The sequence below is a fragment of the Xiphophorus maculatus genome, chromosome 7 (assembly GCF_002775205.1).
Source record: "Xiphophorus maculatus strain JP 163 A chromosome 7, X_maculatus-5.0-male, whole genome shotgun sequence".
Lineage (NCBI taxonomy): Eukaryota > Metazoa > Chordata > Actinopteri > Cyprinodontiformes > Poeciliidae > Xiphophorus > Xiphophorus maculatus.
Window position 1 is genome coordinate 9154252 of NC_036449.1, and position 27997 is coordinate 9182248.

Sequence of the window (27997 nt, forward strand, 5' to 3'; positions counted from 1 at the left end):
AAGGATGCTTGTCAGTCTGAAGAGTTATTGTATGTTGAGTCAGGAGTCTGCTTTGTTTCCATGTGCGAGTTCAATTGTTTATCTTTTTATGGTTAGGACGAGCAGAGAGTAATATCTCAGACATCAGACCTTCAAACACCTCAACTACTCTGCTGGTCTTCCAAACTAATTTTAAGTCCTCACAGATACGCTGGTATCTCCACTTTACCAAAGACGACGCAGAGATATGCCCTCACCAGCCTCTTCCTTTGTCAGAGTCCTTGGCGATGATGTCACATCCTGCCTAGAACAACAGCCATTGTGCTCGCCAGGAAGCGGACCTCCGGCCCACAGCTTGTTCTTCCCGCTGAGGGTCATTTGGTTCGGCCTGACTCTGATGATGCTGCGCGACAGGATCAAATCGACATGCAGACATGTTTCTGAATTCATTTACCAGCTACGGGTGTAGTAGCTATGACAGGTTTGTTGTGAAGTTTAAGCTACAACTTCAGCTCTGAAACTGATTGAATGCTTTCAAGGATTTTGGTGTGATGAGATTGTCAGTGTTATTAAAAGTACCTCGAAATCCTCTGCATTCAGGAAGGAGCTCAACATTTTAATCCTTTCCCTTTGCACGAGAAATAAGATGACTGTTCCATGTTTACGTTATTTGTGGATGATGGCTGACTGCGGTTGGCAAAGCGTTAGAGATTACTTTTTAACATATTCAGGGCAAAAATAGTTTCTGTTTGAGATGTCTTAGCCTCCTTTATGCTGTCAGTCAGGTCCTGCTTAATTCTCCAAGTCAGGCAGTAGCAAGACTGAGGTGTGTCTAAGGAAACCGAATCAAAACTTATCTTAATTAATTCATAACTAGGAAGCAGTTCATTGTTCAAATAGGAAAAGGTGGGTCCTTTTAGCGCTAATAAAATTTTTGCTCAGGCTGATACTAAAATCAGAGTGATCATCTGAAATGTACGTGACAAAAAAGTTAGTAAATCTGTATGGCGGGGTGCTTTTTCACATGACTTTAGTTCAGAAAAGGATCTAAGAATTTGGAGGTTTCATCTTATCTTACCGTCACCCCCCACGGTCAGGTGTAGATTACAAAGGTGCGGAAGTTCAAGTGCTATCTGTAGATATCGTATAAGAATGACTAAAATGTAATCTGAAGCTGGACAGAATCAGCGCTGCTGAATTTGGTTGGCATGCACTGCGACCTCTGACTCTGAAGTGCCGAGTCTTTAATTTGGTTTGAGACTGAATCATACTGGCTGCAAGTTAACATGAGTAGTGAGCTGATGTTGTTGTGTTTAGTGGCAGCAGCTATTTTCTGTCTGAAACCCCTTTAGTGCACAAAAGATTGACCACTTTAGGAAAGAAAAATACATGCATCCCTTGATCCTCCCAAATAACTGTAGGAAAAAGAGTTTTGTGTAGATTTTAGATTTCTTATCGGAGCGCAGTTTTAGTATTACCATGCTGCCTCCTTTCCACAGACACCCAGCTCATGCTGCTAAATGGTTTTAATTAGTCCATTTTTTTCTCCGCGTCGTTAATGTTTGCTGATTCCTAGTGCTGATGTGAACACTTTTAGCACTTCTGCTGTGTCAGCATCCCAAATGAACAGAAGACTCCGCTCTGTGTGTTAAGCTGCAGCTTCATTAAGCTAACGGGAGTCAATTAATTATGTTAACGAGCTGCAGTTAAAATCTCTCCTGGAGGGAACCAGGCTGTCCGTTAACCAGCGGACGGCTGAGGGACTGTTGGGTCGGCTCAAGCAGTTGTTACAGCCGGTTTCTCCGTGAGTGAAGGAGGGCTGATTTTGTCGAGAATTTTATCTGTCTCTAACCCTGACCTGCTTATCTCTGACAACTAGACTCACACACATGAAACAGACACACACACCCCCTCCCACACACACACACACATAGTCAGATGAGTTCCTGTCTGGCAGGAAGGTCTTGCTTATGCGCGTGTTGCATCGGGCTGCTGTGACCTCCTGTGGTCGTGTGAGTGGGATGGGGCGGAAGGAAGCCAGTTCACACTAGCATCATCCCGAGTCCGGAGACAGTCTGATCCAGTCAGGCCATCCAGATTAGAGATGAAAAGCCAAGAGGAAAAGAAAAACAGCAAAAAATGTTGTGCCTATTAGCAAAGTTTGTTCAAATAAAACAAAATCCAGGTGTGATCATTGTAAGGCAGCCTGTATTTATTTATCTGAACTGCATGTCAGATGGTTTGATAAAGAGAACTCCCATTTCCCACTCATGCAGATGACTTGACACTCAAACACACACTCCCTTTTCCCTTTTGGCTCTCTGTAAATTCAGATATTCTTCATCTGTGAGACCTAATAGATCACTTCCTGTTTCTCTCTCTGAACAGTGTTTAGAGTTTAAAATATAAAATGCAGGTAGTTTCACACAGATTCTTATACATTAACTTCTTCCTGAGCACCCTGTCTACTTTTAAGACTGCACTTTTCTTTGTAATAAAGCTTACAGTTAGATTGACTTCAGTTATCCTGAGCTATCATTGCCGTTATGTTGCTACAAGATTAGCTCAGCTCCTACATCTAATCTATTGAACGCTGAATAGCTGACAGTAATTGTCATTTCAGACCAGCAGTAAAACAACAACAAAAAGGGTTTGAGTGAAGTACTTAAAAGTTATAGAATATCACAGCTTGAACTAAAGTACAGGCTGTTCATTAAAGGTTAAAAACTGCTCTGTCAGCTTCATTACACAGTGAGTAGTTTCACTTTTCATTGTGCGGCCTGGAGCTGGAACGCTGTGAGTGAAATTAACCATCATTTCTCCGAATCACAGGTTTCCATCATTCAGTGTGAATCTGCTTTGCTCGGTTATCCCGCAGTTTTCTTTTGGAATCAAAAAAGGATTTGCTCCTGGTCAGAATAGGAGAGTGATCTCACACACTGCGCCTTTAAATGCAGAACACACTCTCTCTCGTATTCACAGCTGTGCTGTCTCCCACAGCGCTCTGACTGCCTGATGATTCATTTACAGGCTCTGCTGGAGGTGATGCACATTTTTCCCCTCAGTTCTTTATGTGTAAAGAACTGTTGGTTGTACGCTCTATGTTGTTGTTTACTGTCACTGTCTTAGTGACATACACAACTAAAACTCCTCATGAAATCAAAAGAAGTGCCAAGTTTTCTAGATACTCAACTCAGATTTCTTAGGGGTTTTTTGTCTAAGGGTGAACAAAGAAACTAAAGCAACCCTCTATGTAATATCTCGTAGTTATTCATTTACTGGCAAGGAGAACGCTAGCTCTAATCATAGGACATGTTTTCTATCTACCTTTGAGTCAAACTAGGGGCTATATGAATAGCTCCTATAAATTTGAATTGCCTTAACTAAACTGCAAGGCAACAATTATACACATATGTACAAAATTATTTGCAACATTAAAGATTTGTTATTTAATAGAGTCACTTGTAACAAATATGGAGTAAATATCCATTAAATATTTTTGCAGTGGTTTTCAATATAGGAGCCTTTTGGGTATGCCACATGCCCGACATACCCGTGCCACCACTTGTCGGATTTGAGTTTTTGGTGTGTTTTTTTAGGTTTCTGTGTCAGTTGAGTCTCCTTGTTGTCCCATCTAACCCTTGACTGATCCCAGCTGTGCCTTGTTTCTGTGATTACTCCCCTGTGTGTTTAATCCCACCTGTTTCCTCGTCGTGTCCTTCTCTTCACTGTTGTCTATTGCCATTGTCTCTAGTTGTGTTACTCCAATTCTGAACTCCAAGCCTTTTGCTCACCTGTGCTGCCTGGATCGTGTTTTTGCTTCATTAAAACTATCATCATTATGATTCAACAACCTGGGTCCTCCGCTTCCATCCTCACCATTACATCCACAAATCACGACAGGGTGTCTCATTTAAAGGATTTTTAATGGTAGCTTTGATAGCAAGACAAGTGAAATAAAATTTTTCTCAAACTGTGACTCTTTAAAATGTAAAGTTGACCTCATGCTGTTTCCTAAACACATATACCAGGCAGGTCTAAACCTGAGGAAATAAAGGGCGTTTTGTGAAACATTAAGTCTTCTAATGGGTTTTATCTATGTGTGCTGCTTTTGATGCTCTCATCAAATCATAACATACAGTCATAACATCCTGCAGTATTAGGGTGGACATGATGTTTTTGCCTTGACATAACCATCTTGTTTTATGTTTTTATAAGGGTAATTTTCTATGAGGTCTCAGTTACTTAGCCTAAATACCCTGCAGACTTTGTCCAAGCAGTAAATTCCTCAATTATTTTGTTTTAGAATGCCTAATAGTCTATCCAGAAAGCCACATTTTTCCATCTCATGTACATAGCCATTTTTAAACTATAAATTAATAATCATATTGACTCATCTGTACCACTGATAACCATCTAGGGATAGGCCAACATGATTTGAGTCCAAATAAGCAGAACTAGAAGAGCAGCAGTAGTATCGCTGAGGGTATTTGCTGTTTATTCCAAATGAGACGGTTTCCTGGAAACAGATGGGGAACTATTTCTAACCGTGGTATCAGGTTCTCGTCTACATATATATATATATATATATATATATATATATATATATATATATATATATATATTGAAGAATAAGTTCAATTTCACTTTCTAGAATAAATGTGGCCATTAGCAACATATTAAAAACACTTGAAAACACTCTTGATAGCATCAGTAACTTATGTTACAGCTAACACTGTCCAATTATGTAACAACGCCTGACCCAGCAGGTTCGGCTGGTCACTGTTTGGGTCTTGGCCTGTGACCCTATACCTAATTTTTCAGTACACTTCCCATAAACTCAAAGCTTTATCTCTGTGTTGGAGCTTTTAGCTCCAAGCTCGTGTGGTAAACATTGTGTGTCCAGTATTTCTTCACATCCTTCTCTGATTCTCACATGCTTCTGGTTTTGTCTTCGAAATTCCAAAACGTTGTCTGCGGTTGGGAAAAAAAAAAAACACTAAAATACTCAGAGGTCACAGGTCACTTCACTTACCATATTCTTCCCCCTAGCTGGTTTTGCTTGTAAATGCCTTGGTAGCCATAGCAACTTGGATGAACTTCCTCTCTTAGCTTCCTTAGGGTGAGTAGGGAGGTTTAACTTTTGCCTGTTTCCTTCTCCTTCTCCCTGACTCTCATCACAGGAAGTCCTTCTCGATCAAGGCCTCTTTCTATTTAAGGACATCAAAATAAAAGCACTGCATGCTGACCTCCTGTCAAAATAAGAGTTGAGCCCTTCACCTCTTTCTCTGAGAGGGGAAATAACACCCTGGACACAGTGAAACGTTCATACTTTGACAACAGTCTTCCTGCCTCCCTCTGTCACTCCTTCGCATCTCCCAACCCTTTTTTTACACACACACATATATATATACATATGTGGGGGGGGGGGGTGTTTCTGAAGAGAAAAAAAAAGGAAGATCAGCTCTGCTCCTTCCTCAAGGTTGCTGTGACACTGACATTTCGGAAGCACGTCAGCAAACCAGTGTGTTTGGCCTGGAGGATTTTGTCCTTCATAACTTAGCAGAAATTATCTTTGAGTTCAGCATTAGTTGGGACGTTTCCTTTCACAGTATTCAATACGTATTTTAATTGCAAACCTTGTTGCCGACACTGTTGTAGAGTGGACCAGTTAACTGGTAGCAAGGTCTATTTTTGAGTACTGTAATCCTTCAATTGCTGTCTTCATTGTGGAAGACAGCAATGAAACCTGCGGCTATGAAATGCAAATATATAACTTTTCCCTCAGTTAGTCAAAATGGGCTGTTTAGAAATATTTCCTGATCCAAAAACCATTCCAGTGAGCTACAGTTATGGCATGTGTACTTGTATTTAAAATGTACTTGAAGTTAAAAAAAAATAAATGGGAAGTAAACTAACAGAAAAAGGAAATATCTCAAAGTTACATTAGTGTGACATTTGTTCACAAGTTTTAAAATATAAAAACTTCAAAAGACTCTGTGAATATTTAAAAAATGTCATATTTGAAGTAACATTTATTTAAAAAACATTCATTTAAGAGTACTAAAAGTATGTGTGTGAAATGTGGACAGATAAGGTGTGAACATTTTGTCCTGACAGTGGTCTGAATCTACCAAAAGTGGTCCAAGGAGGAGCCAGCATGGAACCTGCGACAGACCAAAGTAATAATGACGAACTCAAAGAGCAACCAAAGGAATAATGGCGCATTGTATGAGCGAAGGCTGGCCCGCCTGGTTCAGTCCAACAGACAAGCTGATTGCTAAGAGTAACATAAGTTTTAAAGACAAAAAACACTAGGCTGATTTAAAAAATGAGAAGAATGCAACTCAAAACAAACCAAATAAGAACCAAGATACTGATAAACAGAAGACCTAGTTCAAGAAAATCAAAACCAATTACACTTAACCAAAACAACAAACTCAACAAAAATATCGGGACTGCTTCTTCTGGGGGAAACATGACCAGCCCCTGGTGTGAGGCGCAGCCAGGTTTAAACAAACTGGGAACACTGGCACAGGTCCTCCTGGTGAGGGGCTAACTCCAGGCCACACCCAGTTCACCTGAGGAACAAAGAGGAAGTTAATCAGACAGGAGTCCTCACACCGATACTTCCACACTAACAACCTATGGTCCCACGTTCCTTGTATTTTTTAGATCCAAGTCCATGACTGGGGAACTTAAGACTTTTGTTTGACTAGACCTGTTGTCTTCATCAGCAGAGAGACTGATGAAGACTTACATTTGAGTTTGAAACGAACCAGAATCGTGATGTTTGCAAGTTTGTTCTCCTGACAACTTCTCCGCTGCCCACTCGTCTCTCCTTCGAACAAAGAGGTCTTCTCAGCTAGCTGACAGCTAGCCTCAGTGTGTGCGGGGGTGTGTGTACGTCTCCAATCTCTATGGCAACCGGTTTCCACAACCCCTATTCTGCTGCCTGTTTCTTCTCAAGATAAAAATAAAAAATACAAAACATAAACAGGAAGTGAAACAGAATGGCAGGAATGGGACGTCCTGCGAGGGGTGAATTGCAGTATCAATTTAATCAGATCGAACACTGAAGCCGCAGTACAGCTTCCTGTCAGGCCAGCGCCATCACATGGTGAATCAGAGAACTGCACTCGATTCATATTCAGAAGCAAACGACTTGGATGAAGGTCTGCAGTGAGTGGGAGGATTTTATTTATTTATTTATTTATTTTTTTTAAGTTGTTTTTGGATTTTAATGACTAAATTATCACACTCACGTGCACACACAGATCTTATGAGTGATTAATGATGTTGTTCACTCCTTATGATAGCACAGAGTGTCTTGATGTTGTTGTTTTTAATCAGAGTTGCCAGTAGCGATGTTGACATTGGCAGATTGAACAGCTGCCGTAACTGGAGGCATCACCACAGCAACTCAGACCCACAATGCCTCTGGACGAAAGCAGCTGTTCTGACCGACGGCAAAGAGACCCCCCCCCGCCCCCCCCCCCCCCCAAAAAAAAAGATGAGACGCATCATCTCTTAGAAAAATTATAACCAAACTCACAACTTTACTATAATTTACTAAAGCAATGGTGAAAATGTTTGTCACTGGCTATTCTGTACTTTATTTATTTGTTTTTCAAAGTAAAATATTATAAAAGTCATATTTTTCCTCATTAATTTGGAGAGCTTGGATGAACCCTTAATAAAATAGTCACACTGACCTTTTCGTTGACCTCCAACTTAAAATAGCTTCACTAGTGTATAGTGCAAAATGTTGCACTATATACCTATGACCTCTAAAATTATTTTCTTTTTGGCTTTAACGGAGGACAAACCACATTAATTAGCATCCCTGATAAGGATGCATTAAAAGACTTTTTAAAATAATCTGAGGCTGTTAAATTATTATTTTTTAACAAAATTACCAATGTTACAGCTACACGTGCTTAAGAGAGGACATACATATTCATTCTATATTTCATGCCAAACCCACATGGTGTGTTTGTCGCTGAAAAGCATCATCTTTTTGTCATCAAGCTAAAGAACTTGGTTTCATTCAAAGTCCAGCTAGTGTTTTGAAGACTTCACCTGTATACGTTTGTGATGGTGGGACAAAAAAAAAACCACAACTTTTTTTGCTGCATCACTTCCAAAAAGCCAGTAGGCACGCAGTTACCATGTATTTCATTTATTGGGATTGATCTAGATGAAAAATGTTTTTGGCACTGGACGTTATACTGAAAAACCCTGAATTTTACGTCATTTTTCATCTGAGATTTATTTATTGCAACAAAATGGGAATTTAGTTCAAGCCAACGTGGCCGGCGTCTCACCTTATTGTTTTGATTCAGGTACAATTGGGTGAGCCATATTTTGTCAAATGGAGAGAACAAAAAAAAACGGATGAGCACAGCAGTCTATTTTGTTAACATTTAATCTTATTTCTCATTCATCTTGATCAGTGTAAATCACGGCAGGCAGTGGTAAAAAAAAAATGATGACATAGAAACACTTTGCAATGAGTTAATATACATGGTTGTGCTTAAATGTTTCAGGACATGTTTGAGTGTAATATGCATAGTACGGAACTACAGGGATTACTATTTATAATTAGGAGTTCCCTCTTGTCACGCACAGAAGTGTCCTATGTAGAAGAGAGGGCACAGTGGCGCTTAATATTTAAGATCAAGATCTGTGACACGGCTATGTTTTGGATATGCTGATAAAGTCTGCACATGTATTACTTACCTCCAAATCTAAATCCTGAAGGCAGGATCTCAAACAGCTAAAGAACTAGGGGTTTGCTCGAGACTAGTACACACCACTGGAAAGTATCCAGGGAAATCCTTAAAAATAAACTAGCACTGAATATTTATGTTGCAGTTCTCTTTTATTTTTTATGTTTGCTGTGAGCTGCCAAACCACGAAGGTCAGACGGAGTGGAATCCAAAAGTTCAAAAAGGGGACGTATCCTCAACTGGCAAATAAACAATAATCCAAATCCTGCAGCGAATAGAAAAGTTTTATAACTTTAAGACAGCCTGAAAAATAATCCATCAAGTAGAGAAAGCAAAAGCAAGAAAGCAGAAAGAAAACATGACTGAAGTAATAAAGTATTCATATATAGATAAAACATGATGTAGCAGTCAAAACTGTTTAATTTGTTCAAAGCATCTTGGTGTCCATGAAGAACGACAAACATTCAGCTCAAATATCAAAGATGGATCAAGACATAGAATGAGTTTGTTTTAGGATACAGTACCATGACTAATTCAGTTAAATTTAAATGTGTACTTCCTGTCTTGACCGTGGGAAACGGCAGGCTTGTATTTGATTGCACAACAACACTTAAATACACGCCTATGTCCATACATTCAAACATCTGGGAGCCAGCTTCAGGGAAGGCACACGGTGTCAGTATTCGGTATGGTTCCCCATCCGAACCGCTGCTGGATCTTCTAGCGGAGAGAAAAAGGAAACGCTAAAATAAACAGAACAGTCTGTGCGTGTTGTACGAGTTTCAGCTCCATTGTTCTGTTTTGTCCCAAATCTGACAAAGCTAACTGTACTAATGATGAAGAGACTGACTACACACACAAACATACAGCGCAGCGCAGCGTTCAGTTGTTGGACAGCAGAATGGAGCTCTGTTGTCATATCTGCACCCCTCTGCATTTTCCTGTATACACGGGCCGGAGGTTATTCCACCAGTGGGAGGTCAAAGGTCAAGAGGTCGTCCTTAACCGCACCTCCTCCTCTCTGATGTCTTGCATCCTAAACTTGAGTCTCAGAGGGACTCAACCTTTGTGAAAAAAGAGCTATTTTCTTTATGCAAGCAGAAAGCTAAATTAGGCAATGTTATATTACACTGTTAATAAATATTCTGTGGCGCAGTGTGTTTAAGGCTCTCATTTATTATTAATAATATATATATATTTTTTTTACAACTGACAGACTAGGCAAAGGGAGCATTAATCAGAGAAACAGCCAAGAGGCCCATGGTTACTCTGGAGGAGCTGCAGAGGTTGAATCAAATGACTAAAACTGATCACCACCCAAAACACACCATCACTGCAGCGAAACATAGCAGCGGAGGCTTCATGCTGGGAGCTCTGTTGTTACAGCGGAGCTACAGCGTGTCCGTCGATCACATAATATTTGCAACTTGACAAAAAAAAAACACCACGACTATTTTTGCAAGGCCCTGTAGCCTTTCTGGCTGTATATATTCACACTTTCATGTTACTGTATATGTTCACCTTGCTTCCTGTTATGGTTTTATCTGTCGTTTAATGTGTCGGCATATCCATGTATCTGTGCATCTGTTTTCAGACGTGAGCCCTCTGCATCTATAGAATCTGGAGCAGAAAGCCTCCACAGGAAATGCAGTCAAGAATGTTGGGACCGGGGATTTCCAGGACATGAAAGCTGCATCGTCCTCTGTCTCAAACATGATCGGGGTGGGAGACGCCAACGAAATGAAGTATGACTGATTTTTAGGGGTTTTATCAAAGTTTCTTGGAAAGTTTTTTTTTTCTTCGAGAATCGTTATATTTAGCCTCTCTCTAAAACTGATCAATTTCTGTGATCATTTTTGTAACTTTTTCCAATAGTCTTTGGATTATAACAGCTGAAGAAGAGAGCACCCTGTATCCAACTGAACCAATCTAGTGATTGAAGTTTAATAAGTTGATCATTTTTCAGCATCTTCATAAACTAAATAAAACATCTATTAAAAAAAACAGCCATGTATTTCTACATTTACAGTTTTGACTACTCTTTTCGATCAAAATGACCCTTCTTATCTTGTAAATGTTTATATTTGTTGCTAAATAAGGATGTCATTGTTTTCTTATAAACGTTGATCATCTATACAATTATATATTTTGCATCTCTCTTCTTTTTTTTCCCCAACGCTCTAATCCTCCCACATAATAATGTTTCTATGTAGCGGCTCTTGTGTTTTGCGAGTATGAATCCAAGCAAAGTTATTTTTATTTTAAGTCTTACTGTGCATAGCGGTGCCATCTGGAAAGAAAGCATGCTTGGATGCACAATGTTCAACACCATCATGAGAATTCCTCCCAACAGCACAACTAGGGGTCCCTCTGCGCTTTATAACTCCATCAATAAGTACTCCAAGATATAATATATAGGCACATAATTTACTTTACTGCTGTTAAAGTGAGCCAAGAAAGTGAATTCCTCAAAGCTCGTACGGCTGAAATGCTTGGGAAAAAAAGAAGAAAATGCCTTTTTAACTATACCCATCAACAGGAGCAGCGATATCAGTCCGAACTCTGTGATCTCTGAGGAATAAAATCAAGAAAACAATAAAGGCCAAATCCAGAATATGAGTGCGTGGGAGGAGGCGCTGTATTTATGCCTGTTATACCTGCGGGACTGTGTAAAACAATGCAGCATCATAATAAGTAAGCCTTATATTTATCACCTGCTGTTTCAGCCCTGCATGTGTGCATGTTCTCATTAATCACAGCAGCATTGTTCCTCCAGCGAGATGCTCTGATCTCAGGAGGGGAGCCATCTGTTGCTCAACGTCTCTGCTGCGCCGGAGAGCACACACAGGACTCTGAGAAAACATCTGAAATACGAGAAGAAAAAGTTTCAGAGTCTATTTCCACTGTAAATGTTTGCTGTTCAGGGTCGTCTGCTGCTGTAAAATAAATGAATGTTCCTAAAGCATTTTTTTAAATTTAGCTTTACTTTTTTAATTTGGTCAAAATAGGAATTTTGAACTAATCCTCTTTGACTTCCTGCCCATGTGGGGTTTAAATGTAACCTGACAAAAAAAGGCCCTCTTCTCTTAACCACACTTGACATACAGCTAATAGAGATGTGTGTGATATTTGAAATAAATTAGAAAATATTTCTCAGCGACTCACCTAAACTGACCCATACAAACAAGAAGAGCAAAATCTGAGATGTTTAAAACAACTGGGGTGGGCCACACATAGTGAGGATAGTTGTACCACAGACACACACACAAAATAAATAACATCCAAAGCTCACTGCTACATCAGGTCTTTATAACCTTAAAATACATCTATGTTAAGAGTTTTGTCCACATCTTTACTGAGGGTGCACAACCATTTTTAAAGCTCTCTGTAGCATTTTGTAGCAGCTTTGCAAGTGTAAAATCAACCATTTGATGAAGATTAATTTTATAATTAAGATGTATTTTTTTCAAACATTTGTTAACACTGGAGTAATACTAGAAAACATAGGAAGACCCAAATTACATTAATATTAGCTGTTTGGTTAGTTTCAAGCTTATTTTGAAAAGGACCGTCTATTTGAGCTCCAGCAGATTGATATTTATTAAATCAGTCTGCCTCTCGACCAGAAAACCAAAGTACCACTTCGGCCTCACTGAGTCGTACTGCTGGTCAGAGTCTCCCCTGATCCATTACCACAACACACCGCAAGCTCAAACATAGTAATATGGGGCTTTTCACCAAATGCCTTACTTAGCGCTTCCTCTTCGTTTTCTTTCATATTGTACTGCTGCCATCTTGTGGTAGTGATTAGATATTACAGGCTAATTCTTAGGGGTAAAATATATTTTTTTTTTCAGTCTGAGTCGTAATATGAACATACTTGAAACACATTAACTTATCTCACAACATATTACATATTGTGCTATATATATCCGTATACACATAGCAGGGAACAGAATAATATGCAACAGACAATACTGTGTCAAACAATTCGAAAATAGATTATGTACAAATAATTACTTTTGAACATGTAGTTCAAGGTTACATATTTAAATCAATCAATAAAAAAAAATAAAGCTAAATCTATTTTTTAAATCTGTGCGAAAGCTGTTTCCACCCCCAGGTGTTGCAGAATGTCCACTTGAATCTTATTGGTTATTGTGTTGTATGAAAACTCTATCGGTCTTTTACTTCTTAAGTTATTTTCAAACTGTGGAGTCGCTGCAAAATGTTGGTAAAGGCAGAAAGAATTATATAGGTTTTTATTTTTTTAAAGAAACATATATGTGTCTTGTACATCTGTAAATAAATATTTATATCTCGTAGAGCACTTCTGGATAGATGCAAACTACATCTCGTTGCTTGTACTTGTGACAGTGCAATGACAATAAAGTTGAATTCTATTCTATTCTATTCTTTAAAAAAAGAAATGAAACCGTAATAATTCATATTTAGCTTAAACAGCAAGGTTTATCTTCTTTATCTTCTTCAAATAGGTGAGACTTGCTTCCAACAACAGCTAGTGAAACGTGGTACACTACATTTCCCATCAGCCCCGTTCGGTGATTTCTCCGGAAGAAAACCTCCGCATTTTCCTTGGCACTTCCTCTTTCCGTCAGCGGAGTTTAGGTAGGACTGATACTTTCTGGTCCCCGTCTTGAAATCCTGTATAAATCTCAACTTTACTGGCTCATCCACCTTAAATCAACACATGTACAACTGTAGAAGATTTATAACGATGTGACCCGTGTTGTATTTCAATAGTAGAGTGGTTATCAAAGTTTTTATTTATGTTTTCTTGCCTCTTGGTGCCATGGCGCTGCAGTAGCGGTGTGATATTAGCTAGGAGGCCGGTAAACTGGCCTCGAAGCACTCGTGGGGCTTCGTGTAAATCTATGCTAATGGCGAAAGGTTATTATAATTGCTCTTATGTGTGAAGTGTGAAAGCAGCAGCTCTGAACAGGAAGAGCTGCGTACATCTTCAGAATGACACTCGCTTTGTGCGGCTAGCTGCTAGGCTAACAGTTGCAGGAAAAGCAGAGGGTTTGTTGTAAGCATTTAATTCGTAAACACACTTTTATTAAGACAAAACAGTAAGTTTATGTTTGTCTGTATGAGAAAACAGGTTTGAATCCTTTCTGAAAGTGTCAGGGTTCTCGTACTGATTTCTTCAAAACTCTTGAATTAATATGGGATACACTGAAGAGGTTTTGTAGCTATTCACTTGATAGATTAAAAACTATTAAATGCTTTTTAGCTGGACTAAAGGTCACTGTATATATAATAAATAACATTTTTGACTGCTTAACATTATTTGTGTACACTGCCATGATGATTGAGAGACGCCTAATGATTTGTGTTTCAGTTCAAGATGGGACGTGTGATCAGGGGACAGAGAAAAGGTGCAGGCTCTGTTTTCAGAGCCCACGTCAAGCACAGGAAAGGTGCTGCTAAACTCCGTCAGGTCGACTTCGCTGAACGCCACGGCTACATCAAGGGCATCGTGAAGGTAAGCAGCGGCCATCAGCAGATTGCAGGTTGTACAAGGTTGGGAGTGCCAATATGTCCGCGTCCCTCAACCAGGACATCATCCACGACCCCGGCCGTGGCGCCCCCCTGGCCAAAGTGGCCTTCCGTGACCCATATCGGTTCAAGAAGAGAACCGAGCTCTTCATCGCTGCTGAGGGTATCCACACCGGACAGTTCATCTACTGCGGCAAGAAGGGTAAGGACCGACGGTCGTCATCGATGTTTAAGCTGTTGCGTGAGTGTAGGTGGCTTATTTGTGTGTGGTTTTTTTTTTTTAGGTTGCATTAAAAAGACATTCAGGTTTTGTTGCGACTTGGCTTACGAACGGTTCAGAATTCAGATGCACCAATCAAATATTCCACAACTGATTATCACTTTAAATCTCAGTGTAGCTGGAAAAAGCTTTTCATCATTCCACGTATGAAAATTGAAATGTTTAGGAGAAGGTATTAGGAGAGCCTATAATATTTATATTCCTTTATTTAATCAGGTAAACCCCGTTGAGATCTTGATCTCATTTTTAAGAGGGACCTGAAACAAACTTCACTCCCCGTCGGGGAATCGAACCCCGGTCTCCCGCGTGACAGGCGGGGATACTCACCACTGTACTAACGAGGAGATAAATCCTCGTTAGGTGTTTAAAAGATTGGCAGAAACATTGAATATGGTATAAAACAAAATAAGTGTTTTAAGTCGACCGAATACTTTATTTTTAGCATCCTGTAAATGATAAACAGCTTTCCAATAAAACGGGAAGTTTTGTAGGGATTACAGCAGAAGCTTATTGATTTAAATAAAAAGAAAAGAAAATTACAAAGGCAGTGTGTTCAAAAATTGTATCTAGAATGGGAGTTAATTGGAAAAGATTGTTCTGCTTAGTTTAAAATAAAATAGTAGAGCAGTAGGGAAAGGGTTGCTCCCCAAATACACAATCTTGCCCTTTATTATGAAAATGTCAACACACCTGAAGTTAAATGAAAATTACATTTAAAACATGCCTAAAACAATTACCTTTGTGGGTTATGTGCATCAAAACTAAAAAAAAACATCCAACTAAGTGAGAGTGATTAATAAAAACATGTAAAGGTTTGGGTCATACACTTTGAAGTTAATTTATTATACTCTTTAGAAAAACTGTGGATCAAACGAAGTTCCACAGACCTCAAAGAAAACAGGAAGTCAGTATTAAACTTTAATACTTCGCCATTTGAAATGATAAAGTGTGTGTGTAAGCTTCTTGGATGTTTTGAATGTGGGTGCCTTTGGGGTTTTTTTTGTTTTTTTTTTCTTAGTAGGTTAAAGTATTATTATTAGTGAAAGTAACTGATGCTCTTATAACAAATGTTTCTGCAGCTTTAGTGATGCTTATTTCTGATAACGGTCCCATCTGTCTGTTTTTAATTTTTACGCAATAGTTTTCTTTCCCACATTTTCTGCGTAAAATGTGAATTTTTGTTTTAATTGGGAACCCAAAGTTATAAGTTGACTTTTGCAGTGTTGCAATAACAAAAATGAGAATTACGAAGCATGATTGTGATTTAAAAAGAAAAACTTTACATCAAAATCAAATTCACATTGAACATGTACTGTTTAGTTGATTTTCCTTAATTTTGAATCTTTTAGAAGTTTTAGAAGCCAATCAGAATCTACAGCAGAAATCATTAAATGTCTGTGAAGAAAGTTGTATAATTTTCCTCTGGGATTAATAAAGTATATTTGAAATGAAGGATAAACATTCTTCAGCCTGACTGAAGATATTTTATAAATTTCTAGGGCGGGATAAAGGAAATAATTCACCAGATTATTGTCTTGAAGCAAGAAGAATTTTTGTTCCAGACTTATTTTTGTGCTGATCAGAATCACGACGCTGATATTCAAATTTAAAGCAGCCGTCTCATCGCTCTCTGCTCCACAGCTCAGCTGAACATCGGTAACGTTCTTCCTGTCGGCACCATGCCGGAGGGAACCATCATCTGCTGCCTGGAAGAGAAGCCCGGCGACAGAGGCAAGCTGGCCCGCGCCTCAGGAAACTACGCCACCGTCATCTCTCACAACCCCGAGACCAAGAAATCCAGAGTCAAGCTGCCCTCAGGCGCCAAGAAGGTCATCTCTTCTGCCAACAGAGCCGTCGTCGGTGAGGACGCTGTCGTGTTTTTTTGTTGTTGTTGGCGTTTGGTGACGCTGCCGCCACTGAAGGTAACTGAATGCCACCTCCTCTGCTGCTGCGTTCAAGGTGTCGTTGCTGGAGGCGGTCGTATCGACAAGCCCATCCTGAAGGCCGGCCGCGCCTACCACAAGTACAAGGCCAAGAGGAACTGCTGGCCTCGTGTCCGTGGTGTGGCTATGAACGTAAGTGAACCTGGGGACAAATCCTGGCTGCACTGTGGGAAAAAGCAAAGAAGTAAAACTGACAGGGTCTTCAGATGCATTTATGTCGCCTTTAGTTGGGACGTTATTTCAGTTTTAACTGTTGTGCTCAGTAATCCGACACAAATGGAGGTAAAACTAAAGTCAGAGCAGTCAACGGAGTAAATAGTTAACCTTAAATGACTTCTTGGAGATAAAGTAAGCTACATCTGAGAATACTACTATATATTTTTTCAAAAACTCGTCAAAAGTTGAACTGTTTGTCAAGCTTCGCTTCCTCTTCCTCCGCGCAGCCTGTTGAGCATCCCTTCGGTGGTGGTAACCATCAGCACATTGGCAAACCCTCAACGATCAGGAGGGACGCACCTGCTGGTCGCAAGGTCGGTCTTATCGCTGCCCGTCGTACAGGCAGACTGCGTGGAACGAAGACCGTCCAGGAAAAGGAGAACTAAATGTGACTGTCTTGTTAATAAAACATGTTCCAAAATTACCATTTTCTTGTGTTTCTGAGTTTATGTAGTAAAACGTGTCTGAGAAATCCGACTACAGCGAGGGAGTGAAATGGTCAAAGAGATGAACTAGAGTTTTGTTGTTTTTATGAAAAATGAATAGATCTATTAAAGAGCTTAAGTGCTACATATTTTCTCAACTGTTGGAAGTACTTTGTCTACAACTTTATGGTACATTACAAGAAAAGTACAGAAAAATAATACTTTTACTAAAGGATATAAATTTGATTTATGCCATCTTGAGTCAAAGTTTTAAACAAGGTGCTATTTGGATGCAAATAAAGCCCTGATTATATATGTTCACAGATTGCCATCGATGCGTTTTAAAGAAAAGTTGAGTGGAAGGAAACACTTATATATAGCTGAAAAATAATGCACTAGCAAGGATTGTGAAGCAAAGTCTAATCACAAGTTTAGAAGAGAACTGCAGCTGGAGTCAGTGCTTCACAAGCCACCAGACAGGCATGTCCAGGACATTGACTCCAGCTGTCGCTCTAAAACAGAGACAACTTCAGAACTGTTTCCTGGGATGAGAAGAACTAAATTGTTGCTCTGTGGTCTAACGTCGTTCTAGAAGTTTGCAGGCAGAGTGGGGAGGCTCTGAATCTCAATCTGTAATTTTATAACTTCCTGGGAAGTTGTAAGCTCTTCTAATCCAAAGAAAACAGAAATGAACATTTGGAACGTCGCTCCATGCTTGATAAATTACACAATATACAACTTCCACCTTTTGGATTGAATTACTAATTTACTAAGATGCTTTCGAGCAGTTCGTTTAACTTCTAGTTTACTCCAAACAATTAACTAACCTCGGTGACATAATTTATGTATTTTAAAAAAAGAATCCAACCCATCAGGTTGGGTTGGCATTTTATTTTTAGAATCGTTCAAAATGTGAACTGCAATACCAACTATTGTACCATAGAGGGCGCTCAAGTTGGAACAGCGTTTAGAGACGCACTAAGGAAATCTATTTCTGAAACATCTGCTGACGTCCTGCTCAAACTACCTGTTATGTTCGATACATTGATGTGAAGCTGTGGTTAAGAAACTTTTTTCACTCATGGAAATGGATTTCCAGCTTTACGGCGTTTTTAAAACACCTTTTGAACAACAGTGGTTTTCCATGTACTTAACGAATATCCAAATATATAAATAAATCTTAACTTCGTAGAGGCAATAGGACATTTCCAGTATCAAGATATGCCAAAGGTTTTTTTTAAAATGTCTTATTGTGTGGTTCAAAGTTCTAATAAAGTGCTGCAGTGTCCAGTTTTCTAAAAGCTGACCGTCCTCCACCTGCTGCTGCTCACTGCTGGTCATCTGGCTGAAAGAAAGCTCCTCTACTTACCACCTGCTCACAATGCAGACTAATTTGTTGACTATGAAATATTTGTGGTTACAAGAAATATAAGTTATGAAGCAGACACTTAAAAAAAAAAGCACAATCTAGGGACAGCCCATGTGGACTTACAATTTCACCAAGATATTTTGTTATTCAGTGCAATAACAGAAGGAAAGAGTAAAAAAAGTATATTTACAACTTATTGGCGTTCTCCTTTAGGCAAATGTATGGCTGCATGTCACTGCAGCTACTGCCACACAAATGCAAAAACTACTTATCAAGAGTAACCTGGAAAGCAGAAAAATAAGAATAATACGTACAATAAGAACTTACAAACTACACAAATGATTTTCCAAGATTTTTGCTCAAGTCTGTGTCAAAGCAAAAGTGAAAATTATAAGGTATATTATTGTAGTGGCAATAGGAATAACTTCATTTTGAAATAAAAGAAGTTGGATAATATACATGTATAACAAATTATCTCACATGATTATTAAACAATACAACTAGGTCTCCAAGTAGGAAGATGCCATCGATACAATTTGGTAATCCTGCGACTTTTGGTCAAAATGGCAGAAAGACAGTTTCAAGTAGAGACACCATGAGGAAAGTAAAAGGTAGAAACAATGTTCAAGATAGATCTCAGACTGACGTGGTGGTACTTTTTTTTTTGTTAATCTGGGACAGATTGGAGAGAATCTGAGACCAACTCCATGCCTAATGAGAGCAAAAACAGAGAGAGTTGATAAACGGAAACGCCTCCAAGAAAACCTGGTCAATTAAAATAAGACAGAGGCAAGATTCCATGTTCTTTATTTGCTAAGGGCGCAATGCTTTTTTTTTGTTTTGTTTTGTTATATTTCTGTGCACAAAAAAAACCTCACAAAGTGAAAGTCCACATCGCGACTGTAGCTCCAGAATTCAACGTCACACCATGGCCAAAACAAAAGTCGGCAAAAAACAGGGCGCAGAACTCTGTACAGTCAATATCTTCTTTAAAAATAACACAAGGACAAAAATGTTCCTCTTAAATCAATTTCTATTTTTAGTGAAATACAACAAAATAAATTCTATAAAATAAGAGCAAAATATTTAAATATAATACGGTGGGCAGAATATTTTCATTTGCAGGAGTATTTGGTATGTTTTAGACAAAAAAAAAAAAAAAAAAAAGGAATAAAAGAAAATTCAAAAAATACACGCATTCAAGTTACCAATTAAATACAGTATTTACTGATGTTTTTACCTTTTACTCCTACAGAATTACAAGTTAGCTCAAGTTGCAACAAGATTAACCAGCCTCTTAAAAAAAAAACAAAACAAAAAAACACCCTGCTGTGGGAGCTTCACGCAGTGGAGCAAGGAGAAGATGGGGGTCGATGAGGGGGAGGGAGGTCAGGGGTCGTCCCCCCCAGCCTGACCCAGCTCCACGGAAGAGAGGAAGCCGATGGGTAAACGAGTCCGTCTACAACTACGCTCTATTGAAGAGACAGAAGCAAACCACACAGTCTAATACACCAGAGAGCCCAGTGCAGCAATCCTGTTGCATATGTGTTAGTTTTTCTGGTTTCCTATAGATGAAAGCTAAGCTGTCTAACCCACCGAAACTGACTGCCAAATGTGAAGTAGGAGGATTACGATGTGCAATTGAAAAGCCACTTATACACTGGTTAAAAAAATCCCAACAAAAAAAAAAAAAAAAAAAAAAAAGTCACCCTCGTTGTAGATAGGGGAAGTTCAGTAGAAAAAAGAACGAGGGAAAAATAAAACCAAACAGAAAGAAAAACAAAAACCTAAAGGGTAAACAGCACCCCTCTGGAGGTTTGGATTAAGAACAGCTTTAGGTTGTTATGATCACAAGTCTTCCCTTGGGCTACACTATTCTGGTGAGAAGCCATGCTAAATGTTACAGCATATTAACTAGAGCTTCAAAAAGGTCTGAAGTAAGAACCAGAACAAACGGAAAAAAAAAAAAAAAAATGAAACAAAAAAAGAAGAAAGGCAATGAGTTTTAGAACAATTGTTTGCATCACTGCTTTTTCACATCAACCGAACACCGTTAAAGTCCACCCAACCAGTATCACACTAAAACCCCAACCGCAGCTCGCGAGTCGATTTGGCATGGGTCGTAAGGTTGCCAAGTAGAATTATTAGAATTATGATAACAAAGAGTCCTTCGACGGCTGAATGACCAGACAACGTCCGATGGTAGAACAAACTTTACTGCTGAGCATGGGTGATAAAACAAAGAGGAGTTGTTGTCTTCTTAGAGGTTTTTCCTTTTTTGGGACTTTTTTTCTTATTTATAGTATCCATTTTGTTTTTCCACTTCTGCAACGTCTCCCAACAGCAACCCGCGCCGAGTTATGCTACTGGGGGAATCTGAACAGTCAGAAACATTAACATACTATTTACACCTTTTCGTCGTGTAGGCAAGCGCATCAGCATCGCCAGCTCTGGGAAATTTTTGTTTCTCTTATTAGAACTCTTGTCCCACTCCTTCGCCTCCGTAGTCGCCAGCAGGCCCCCCCGCCCTCCCTGTCACGCAGTCGGGCAGCTCCAGGCCAGGGAAGAGCGTCCCCAACAGGCTGGGGCTGGCGAGAGGCCCGGCTCTGCCCTGCCTTGGGGCCGGCGAGAGAGAGAATGAGAGAGAGAGAGACTGTTGACCGAAGGATGAGAGGAAGGTGAGCGGAACGACGGAGGCTCGAGGCACAGCAGAAGAGAGAGGGAGGCGAGGTTACTCCTTGGGAGGGGCGGGTGCTGGGGTGGAGGTCGAGGTTGAGGCTGGGGCCGAAGCTGGGACCGGGGCCGGGGCCAGGGCCGGGGCCGGGGCCACCTCCTCGGTGCCGTCCCAGGTCTCTTGTGCTCGCGGGCCCGAGCTGGGAGCGGTACCGGGGCCCGGGGTCGGAGTCTGGGTCGGGCCTGGAGTCGGGGCGGACGCTGGGCCGGGACGCTGAGGGTTGTTCATGTGCTGAGCAGCGGGCCCGGTGTACGGCTGCCCATGGGGGTGGTTGTTCTGTTTGAGAAGAGAGATGGAGGGACGGTCATGATGTGCATTTACGATTTATTTAGCGGAAGTCAGATCTTGAACCAACATTTTCCCAGGAAATGGACTCTGATAAGCATCTGAAAATCTAGCTTTCCTGGCTTCACACTGGTTTGTCATCAATCTCAGGCATCACGTTCTACTATGCCTGCTGTTGATAGGTTGAAATAAAGCTGCATAGAACTTAAAAACCCTAGAAACCCTTTTCCACAAACGGATATAAAAACGGCAGTAGCTGCTAAATGCTGAAGCAGAAATAAGCTATTGTTGGTCTTCTGAAAAACAAAAAATACCACATGGCAAGCTAAGAGCTAACTTTTAGAAAATGTAAAAAATCTTTTTATCTTAAAGTGGAAAGAATGCATGCATACTGTGCTTCAACATGTTTGTATCACGACAAAAAGTAAAGTATTTGAATGGCATCATAAAGCAGATCACTTCCAAGTGAGCTGAAAGCTTTATTCTAAAACGCAGCTGTCAGTGTTGCATCGCTACAAACTAGAAACCCGAGGCACTAGGTTATGTCAGCACTCGGATCCAAACACCTAAACGTTGTGCGTTGCCACAGTAACCGCTGCTGTTAATGGACGCAAGAGTCCAGTTACAGGAAACAGACACCACCTTCATCTGCTTTCAAAGAATAGAAACTATATCGCTTGATTTGCATCAGTTTAAATAATAATAATAATAAAAAAAACAGAACAATGGGGGAGTTTGTCCGGTCATATCCTACCTGCTGGAACTGGGTGGTTCCAGGAGAATGAGGGTACAGAGAGGTGTCCTCAGGTGGAGACGAGTCTTGATCATCAGGTGCTTCCTGTTCATCTGGCTCCTGGAATAGAAAAATCGCCACCGGTCAGACGAGTCGGACGTTTCAACGCTACATGAAAAAATAGAATCTGCCTGTTTATTTGGACAATGCCCTGAGTACAGTCTAAGCTTTGGTGTTTTGCTGAGATTAGATTGTGTTTCAGTGTGGGTGGGTGGACAGCTCACCTAAGAGCCTTCTCTCTACTTATAGAGGTGACAGAGATCACATGCACCTCTCTACGCTGCACGAACAGCAGACCGTTTCTGCAGGTTGACTTATTACTTCTATTGTTGAGCTGAAATATCTGGCTTGTTAAAGAATAACAGATTAATGAAACTTTTTTTTAAATCATTTTTGACTGAAGACGCTAACTTCTTGTATTAAATGGGAATTATACTCTCCATACTAATAGTTTCACTGTCCAATTCAGTCTTTGTGTTCTGACATAAATTAAACAGAAAATTAAATCTTGCATAAGGATACATTTTTCCAGATAGGGCTCTATAAGACTAAAACATATCTTCTAAAATGATAAAAGTAGTTTCACTTTGTGGCTTGCATACCCTAAGGATTGTGTCAATGACTCAAGTTTCCCTGTGATTGTACAGGCCAGAATATATATAGAATTACATTTCTGTGGTAAAATTCCCTTTTCTTATAAAATATAAAGATTTTCTGAGAAAATACATTTTGCATTTCCACAAATTAATAGAAACAAAAGCTTAAAGTGTAATAGTTCTCTGTAACGTACATCACAAATTTATCACTGATATAAACAAACTTCTTAGTGATTTTGTAGTTTAATAAATGCTTCTGTGGACAGTAGCAGCAGTCAGTGGTTGCTTGGTTACTGCCTGTTAAACAGAGCAGGATGCTACCTAGCTTTCCTTCAGCAATAACAAAATCTTTTTTCTAAACATGTTAAGTCACAGTAGTCTAAAATATGACAGAAGATGGAAAAGTGATGTGCAGTTTGAGGAATAAATGGGTTTTATTGTGACAGTGTAAACTGTAAACCTTAAAACTATCTGAACAGTTGTTGAATGTGTTTGGAGGCCTAAACATTGATCAATACTCCATGTTCCTCTGCTGAATCTTTAGGGAGATTTTGTTGAATTTCCTTCCCTGATGTCGTGTTGCCTGGAATACTGACCTTCCCTGGGCTTTCCTGAGTACACTTGAGCTGTGTATGGAATATTACAGGAGAAGTGTGTCATTTAACTGGATTTTTTTCATCATGATAAATACAAATAGCTCATGTGAAGTGAGAAATAAAGAATTTGGGGTTTATTGGTCAAATCGGCTACGAAAACCAGACATATTCATCTGACTAAACAATTTGCGTAGAATAATTTAGGTCTAGAAATTACATTTTCAATTTTTGTTTATCTCCACAAATTGACAAAACAGTTCAAAAGTTAAAGAACACAGCATAGCATATGTATTCTGACATGTATATTAATAATACCTACAACACAAACAACAACAACAAGGTAAGTCATTTTATGGGTTGTTGTGCTGAGATGATGTGATCAAACTCAGTCGAACAAAATTTCTTTTGTAGAGATTTTCCACCAGAGGTTCCAGTTCTTAACAAGGGCCGGTGCCAAAGCCAGTTCTTAACTGGTTCTGTGAAACAACCAGTTTGCTTTTCCACAACCTGAGAGCAAAGTCATTATATCATTATAAAGAACTAACCAATTTATTGTTTGGTTTTCCCCTTTTTCTTTTTCCCGTTTTTGTGAAGGACTGTAAGGGCAAATGTAGCACCTTCCTGTAGCCAGGTATTTGTTGCATTATGGGATGTTGTAGAGTAAACTAATCATTCAGTAAACTTTTCAGACTTTTACATGAAATAGTAGCAAGAACGAGAGTAATATCAACATCTCTATTTTTTTTAAAAAGCTCAGAACTGGATTCCTGTGCTTACGGTTGGTTTTCCACCCCGGATACATTTGACCAGTAAACAGATTTAACGTTTCCATGTCGTTTGTAGTGACAAGTTTTGGTCTCACAGGAGCTTACCCTGCATGAAAAAACCCCAAACAATCTGGAAAAAGTTGCCAGTCAAACTCAACTACTAATCCACACCAAAGTTAACTGTGGGAAAACGTCCTTATTCCAGTTAAAGTGCACTGCAGGGTTTTTCCTTGTGTTTCGGTTTCAAATCTGACAAAAGCTAGACTGCGGTTTTAAACATGGCGCTCTTGATGAAAGCATTTTTTCCCTTTGGCCCAGCAGCAAATTGGTCCAGGGTTAGCAGTTGTTGAGAACTGTTGCTCAATAAGCTCTAGCACCAGATAAGAAATGGAACCAGGTTGGTGGAAAAGGCCCTTTAAGAGTTTTTTCTTAACATCTCTAAACATACAGTAAAGTCAACAATTATTCATACCCCTGGCAGATTTTGGGTTATATTTATAGTTATATTTTACCAAATTGTTCCTTCACTAGAAGTAATAAAGTGTTTTGAGTGACCCAGCCAGTTTTCACTCAAATCTAACAGAGAACAGAGCTGAAGATTATGACTATTAATGGCAAGGAAGCCATTAATAGTCATAAAACCAGCAACTATGAGGAAGTTTTGATTGCTAAAAATTGCCAATGATTTTTTTCCTCACAGATTATTGGGCAATATTTAGATAATTTTGCCACTTATTGAAATGTAAAGAAATTCATTCATTCATTAATCCAGTCTCATTTCTTCTAAAATAAATACAATTTCTAAGATGAATCTATTTTTAAATCTAAATCTGCTAGGGGTATGCATCACTTTGGGGTCAACTGTATCATTTACAGCTACATGATTAGGTCAGTGTGAAATTGTGGGTGTGTAGGGTGATCTGTGAATGCCGTTACCTCTTCAGGACAGAGTTCACAAGCCTTGGCCAGTGTCATGCGTGCACTGTGGGAGCGCTCAAGAAAATATCCATTGGAGGTCTCGTTGCTCTGAACTGGAGGGGACCAGTTGTTGTATGTGTACTGGGGGTTTCCCGTGTATGGCCGCCTCTCCAACTCGTCCCCCAACCACTCCACTGCCCATGTCCACTTTCGCTTCAAGTCACCATTGCTCTGTAAGAGTGCAAACGAAAGTCAGCTACGGGCTTCCTGATTTTGTTGACAGGCTAAATCAAATTGAACTACGCCTAATCGACAAGCCTGTCCCAACTAGTGGCTGACTGAATGTAGCATCAGATAAGTAAACAGCTGTGTATGTTAGAATGAGTACCTGCAGAATCTGATACGCCACAGAGCAGTTGCTAAAGAGGGCCACCATGCACTTGATGCACTGATAGGCCCGTTTCTGGTAGTGGTTTTTCGAGCGCTGAATGGTGTCAAATAGCCCATCTCTGTCATCAGGGATGCCTTTCAGCACATTGTGGATCCTTAATATGGACACAAAAAAAGTGCAAAGTTAAAGACAATGACCAGAGAAAAGGCAAATGCAACTTGTTCAGGGCCTTGAAAAAAACATTATGTATAGTTTGTCACAGAACAAGCCTAGAATGCAATGTATTTTCTGGGAATGTATGTGAATCAACACATCAGTGTATACTTGACTCGTGGCTTTTAAGTTGTTTTACAAAGAAAAAGCTGAATGGTGTGGCATGCTTTTTTTTAAAAAACTCAAGATTCTTCTTGAGTTTTAAAACTACAGAAAGAATTTTCTCTGATGTAAACTCAAGTTTTAGCTATGGTTGTGTGCTTAGCGTTATTGTCCTGATGAAAGGTGTACCTCCACACCAGCCTCATTTACAGACTAAATTAGCTTTATTATTGATTATTTTAATATTGCTCCAGCATAAAATTCACAAAAATACATTGATGTTATTGGCTGTCATATGACAAAATATGAAAAGGATACATATGAATACAATATACTACAGTCAATCTGACCTGTGCGTTTGCCAGGAGTCCTCAATGAGTAAGATTTGTAGCAACAAGTCAAGGTAAGGCCTCAGCTCATAGGTGTAGGAATATGCCACCTGCAAACAAAAACAGGTTATTGTTCCAGTCTTTCCTTTGGGATTAATAAAGTATTTTCAAACTGAATCTGAACAACTACCCGTAACAAACATTTCAGCGACCCAGCTTGTTAAAAGAGGCGTCGGATGTTTACCTGCCAGAGCAGTTCACTGAGCACAGTGGAGGAAAATTGAGGGTTTTCCCAGCAGCAGAAGCGAAGCAGCTTCACCGTCTCCTCCGAGTTGCTGCAGTCCTCAATGATCTTCTTCACATAACTAGTCCGCACAAACAAAATCTCTGCCACTAGCTGCTGCACCGGCATGACAGGAGCCGTCAGGTTGGTGTCCCCGTATGGGTTAGGAAGAGGAGGATTACCTGGTAAAATACAAAGTAGCAGTGCATTTAGAGTAGGGCTGCAACAGATGATTATTTTACTAATCATTTAATTATCAAAAACAACTGCTTAATTGGATTATAAGATTGGCACATTGTGCAGATCTTTCATTTAACAATATTAGAAATGAACAAAATTGCAAAACAAGAAATGATTCAGCTAATTTTAAAAAAATAAAAACAGTTTATTGCCTAAAATTTAGTAACAGTAATCCTTTAGAATACTCTAAATACTAGGTCTTTCACAAAAATAAAAATAAAAAAAGAGGAAAGAAGACCAAAGTCCCACCTACCATTAATTGAGGACTGCATACGGGAGGAGACGTCGCAGCAGCGGACAAGCTGGGAGACCACAGTGTAGAGCTTGCCCAGCTCAGCATACTGGTACTTAATGGGAGGCCCTGGACCCTCGTCCAGAGCAACTAACATGAACGTGGCGGGAACATTTAGCTTCAGTAGCTGAGTCTTCTCTGCCAGACCTGTGTGTGGTTGAAGAACCAAAGAGTCGAGATGAAAATTAAAAACAGCACTTAAAGCTCAAAATAACTACTGGAAGATCAGTTTGCTGCTTACCCAGATTGGCATACATGACAAAGAGGTTAAAGTACTGCTGGAGGTGGCGGCCATGTTCAGAAACCTCTCTTCTGAGCAGGTTGAGTACAGCTCTCAACAGATGGTCACTAAGGCTGAGATTATCACAGCCCTGATGTACGAAGAAAAAACAACAGTCAACTGAACAGTCAAAGGGGGGAAAAAATCTCTATTTCTGAAACTGCTGAACCCATAACATCCACACCAACCTGAGTGGAGGATCCTGGCGAAGCTGTGGGTGAGGGGCACGGTCCGTCTTGCAGGGAAAAGTGAGCGATGAAGACTATGAGCTTGGAAAACGCCCCACGAACCTCTGCGCTCGGGCACTCGAGCAAGTACTCGGAGAAGCGATTGGGGTAAGCAAAGAGAACATTGTGTGCAAACCAATAGCGTACATTCTTACTGTGTCTCAGCAGGATGCAGAGGGCGTCATACCTAAACGGGGAAAAAGAAAAGAGCAATCATGCTTTATGGACAAGAACAAAAACCTTTTTTTTTTTCTTTTTTTTTTAAATGAACAAACAGCAAACAGAACTGACCAGTCACTGGCAGGACCCCGTACTAATTTCTTGGTGTGAAAACCTGTGCTGAAGAGGAACCGAGCAGCCAGCTGAGCACTGATCATAGCAATCTCCTCTGCCTCTGGCAGAAGGTGGTCTTGTCCTGAGATGAAAGAAAGCAATAAAATGCTGAAAAAGTGCTCAGCGATGTGCTTTGTTTACTTCACTGCAG

General features: G+C 39.8%; 2 protein-coding genes and 1 non-coding gene across 9 annotated transcripts in view; 1 reads left to right on the forward strand and 2 right to left on the reverse strand.

Annotated features, from left to right (window-relative positions):
• Nucleotides 1-14045: 14045 nt before the first annotated feature.
• On the forward strand, nt 14046-17098 carry rpl8 (ribosomal protein L8). Its single transcript, XM_005802986.2, has 5 exons — nt 14046-14220; nt 14295-14436; nt 16156-16374; nt 16474-16589; nt 16901-17098. The coding sequence occupies exons 1-5, from the start codon at nt 14083-14085 to the stop codon at nt 17057-17059; spliced, it is 774 nt and encodes a 257-aa protein (XP_005803043.1). The 5' UTR covers nt 14046-14082; the 3' UTR covers nt 17060-17098.
• trnad-guc lies at nt 14787-14858 on the reverse strand. Its single transcript has one exon. It is a non-coding gene; the product is annotated as a tRNA-Asp (tRNA).
• Nucleotides 17099-19257: 2159 nt separating the features above from the next.
• LOC102219610 (probable ubiquitin carboxyl-terminal hydrolase FAF-X) overlaps nt 19258-27997 on the reverse strand; it is a 37418-nt gene continuing 28678 nt past the window's right edge. For 4 of the 7 annotated variants that reach the window (XM_023336647.1, XM_023336644.1, XM_014474914.2 and 1 more), the window contains 11 exons: nt 27805-27928; nt 27475-27700; nt 27248-27377; nt 26968-27153; nt 26436-26656; nt 26213-26301; nt 25545-25701; nt 25175-25387; nt 23472-23501; nt 22241-22339; nt 19258-21477 (listed from right to left, as the gene is read on the reverse strand). In XM_023336647.1, the coding sequence (XP_023192415.1) occupies nt 21199-21477; nt 22241-22339; nt 23472-23501; nt 25175-25387; nt 25545-25701; nt 26213-26301; nt 26436-26656; nt 26968-27153; nt 27248-27377; nt 27475-27700; nt 27805-27928 (1754 nt within the window). In that variant the 3' untranslated portion in view covers nt 19258-21198. The remainder of the gene's footprint in view (nt 21478-22240; nt 22340-23471; nt 23502-25174; nt 25388-25544; nt 25702-26212; nt 26302-26435; nt 26657-26967; nt 27154-27247; nt 27378-27474; nt 27701-27804; nt 27929-27997) is intronic. The other 3 variants (XM_023336649.1, XM_023336648.1, XM_023336646.1) reach the window with 1 other exon arrangement.

What these genes read in the sequence shown, in the direction of transcription:
- rpl8 (XM_005802986.2), top strand. Translation starts at nt 14,083, where the DNA reads ATGGGACGTGTGATCAGGGGACAGAGAAAAGGTGCAGGCTCTGTTTTC. An exon ending in ACATCAAGGGCATCGTGAAG is followed by an intron (nt 14,221 to 14,294) that starts GTAAGCAGCGGC and finishes TCCCTCAACCAG; the next exon opens with GACATCATCCACGACCCCGG. An exon ending in TGCCAACAGAGCCGTCGTCG is followed by an intron (nt 16,375 to 16,473) that starts GTGAGGACGCTG and finishes GCTGCGTTCAAG; the next exon opens with GTGTCGTTGCTGGAGGCGGT.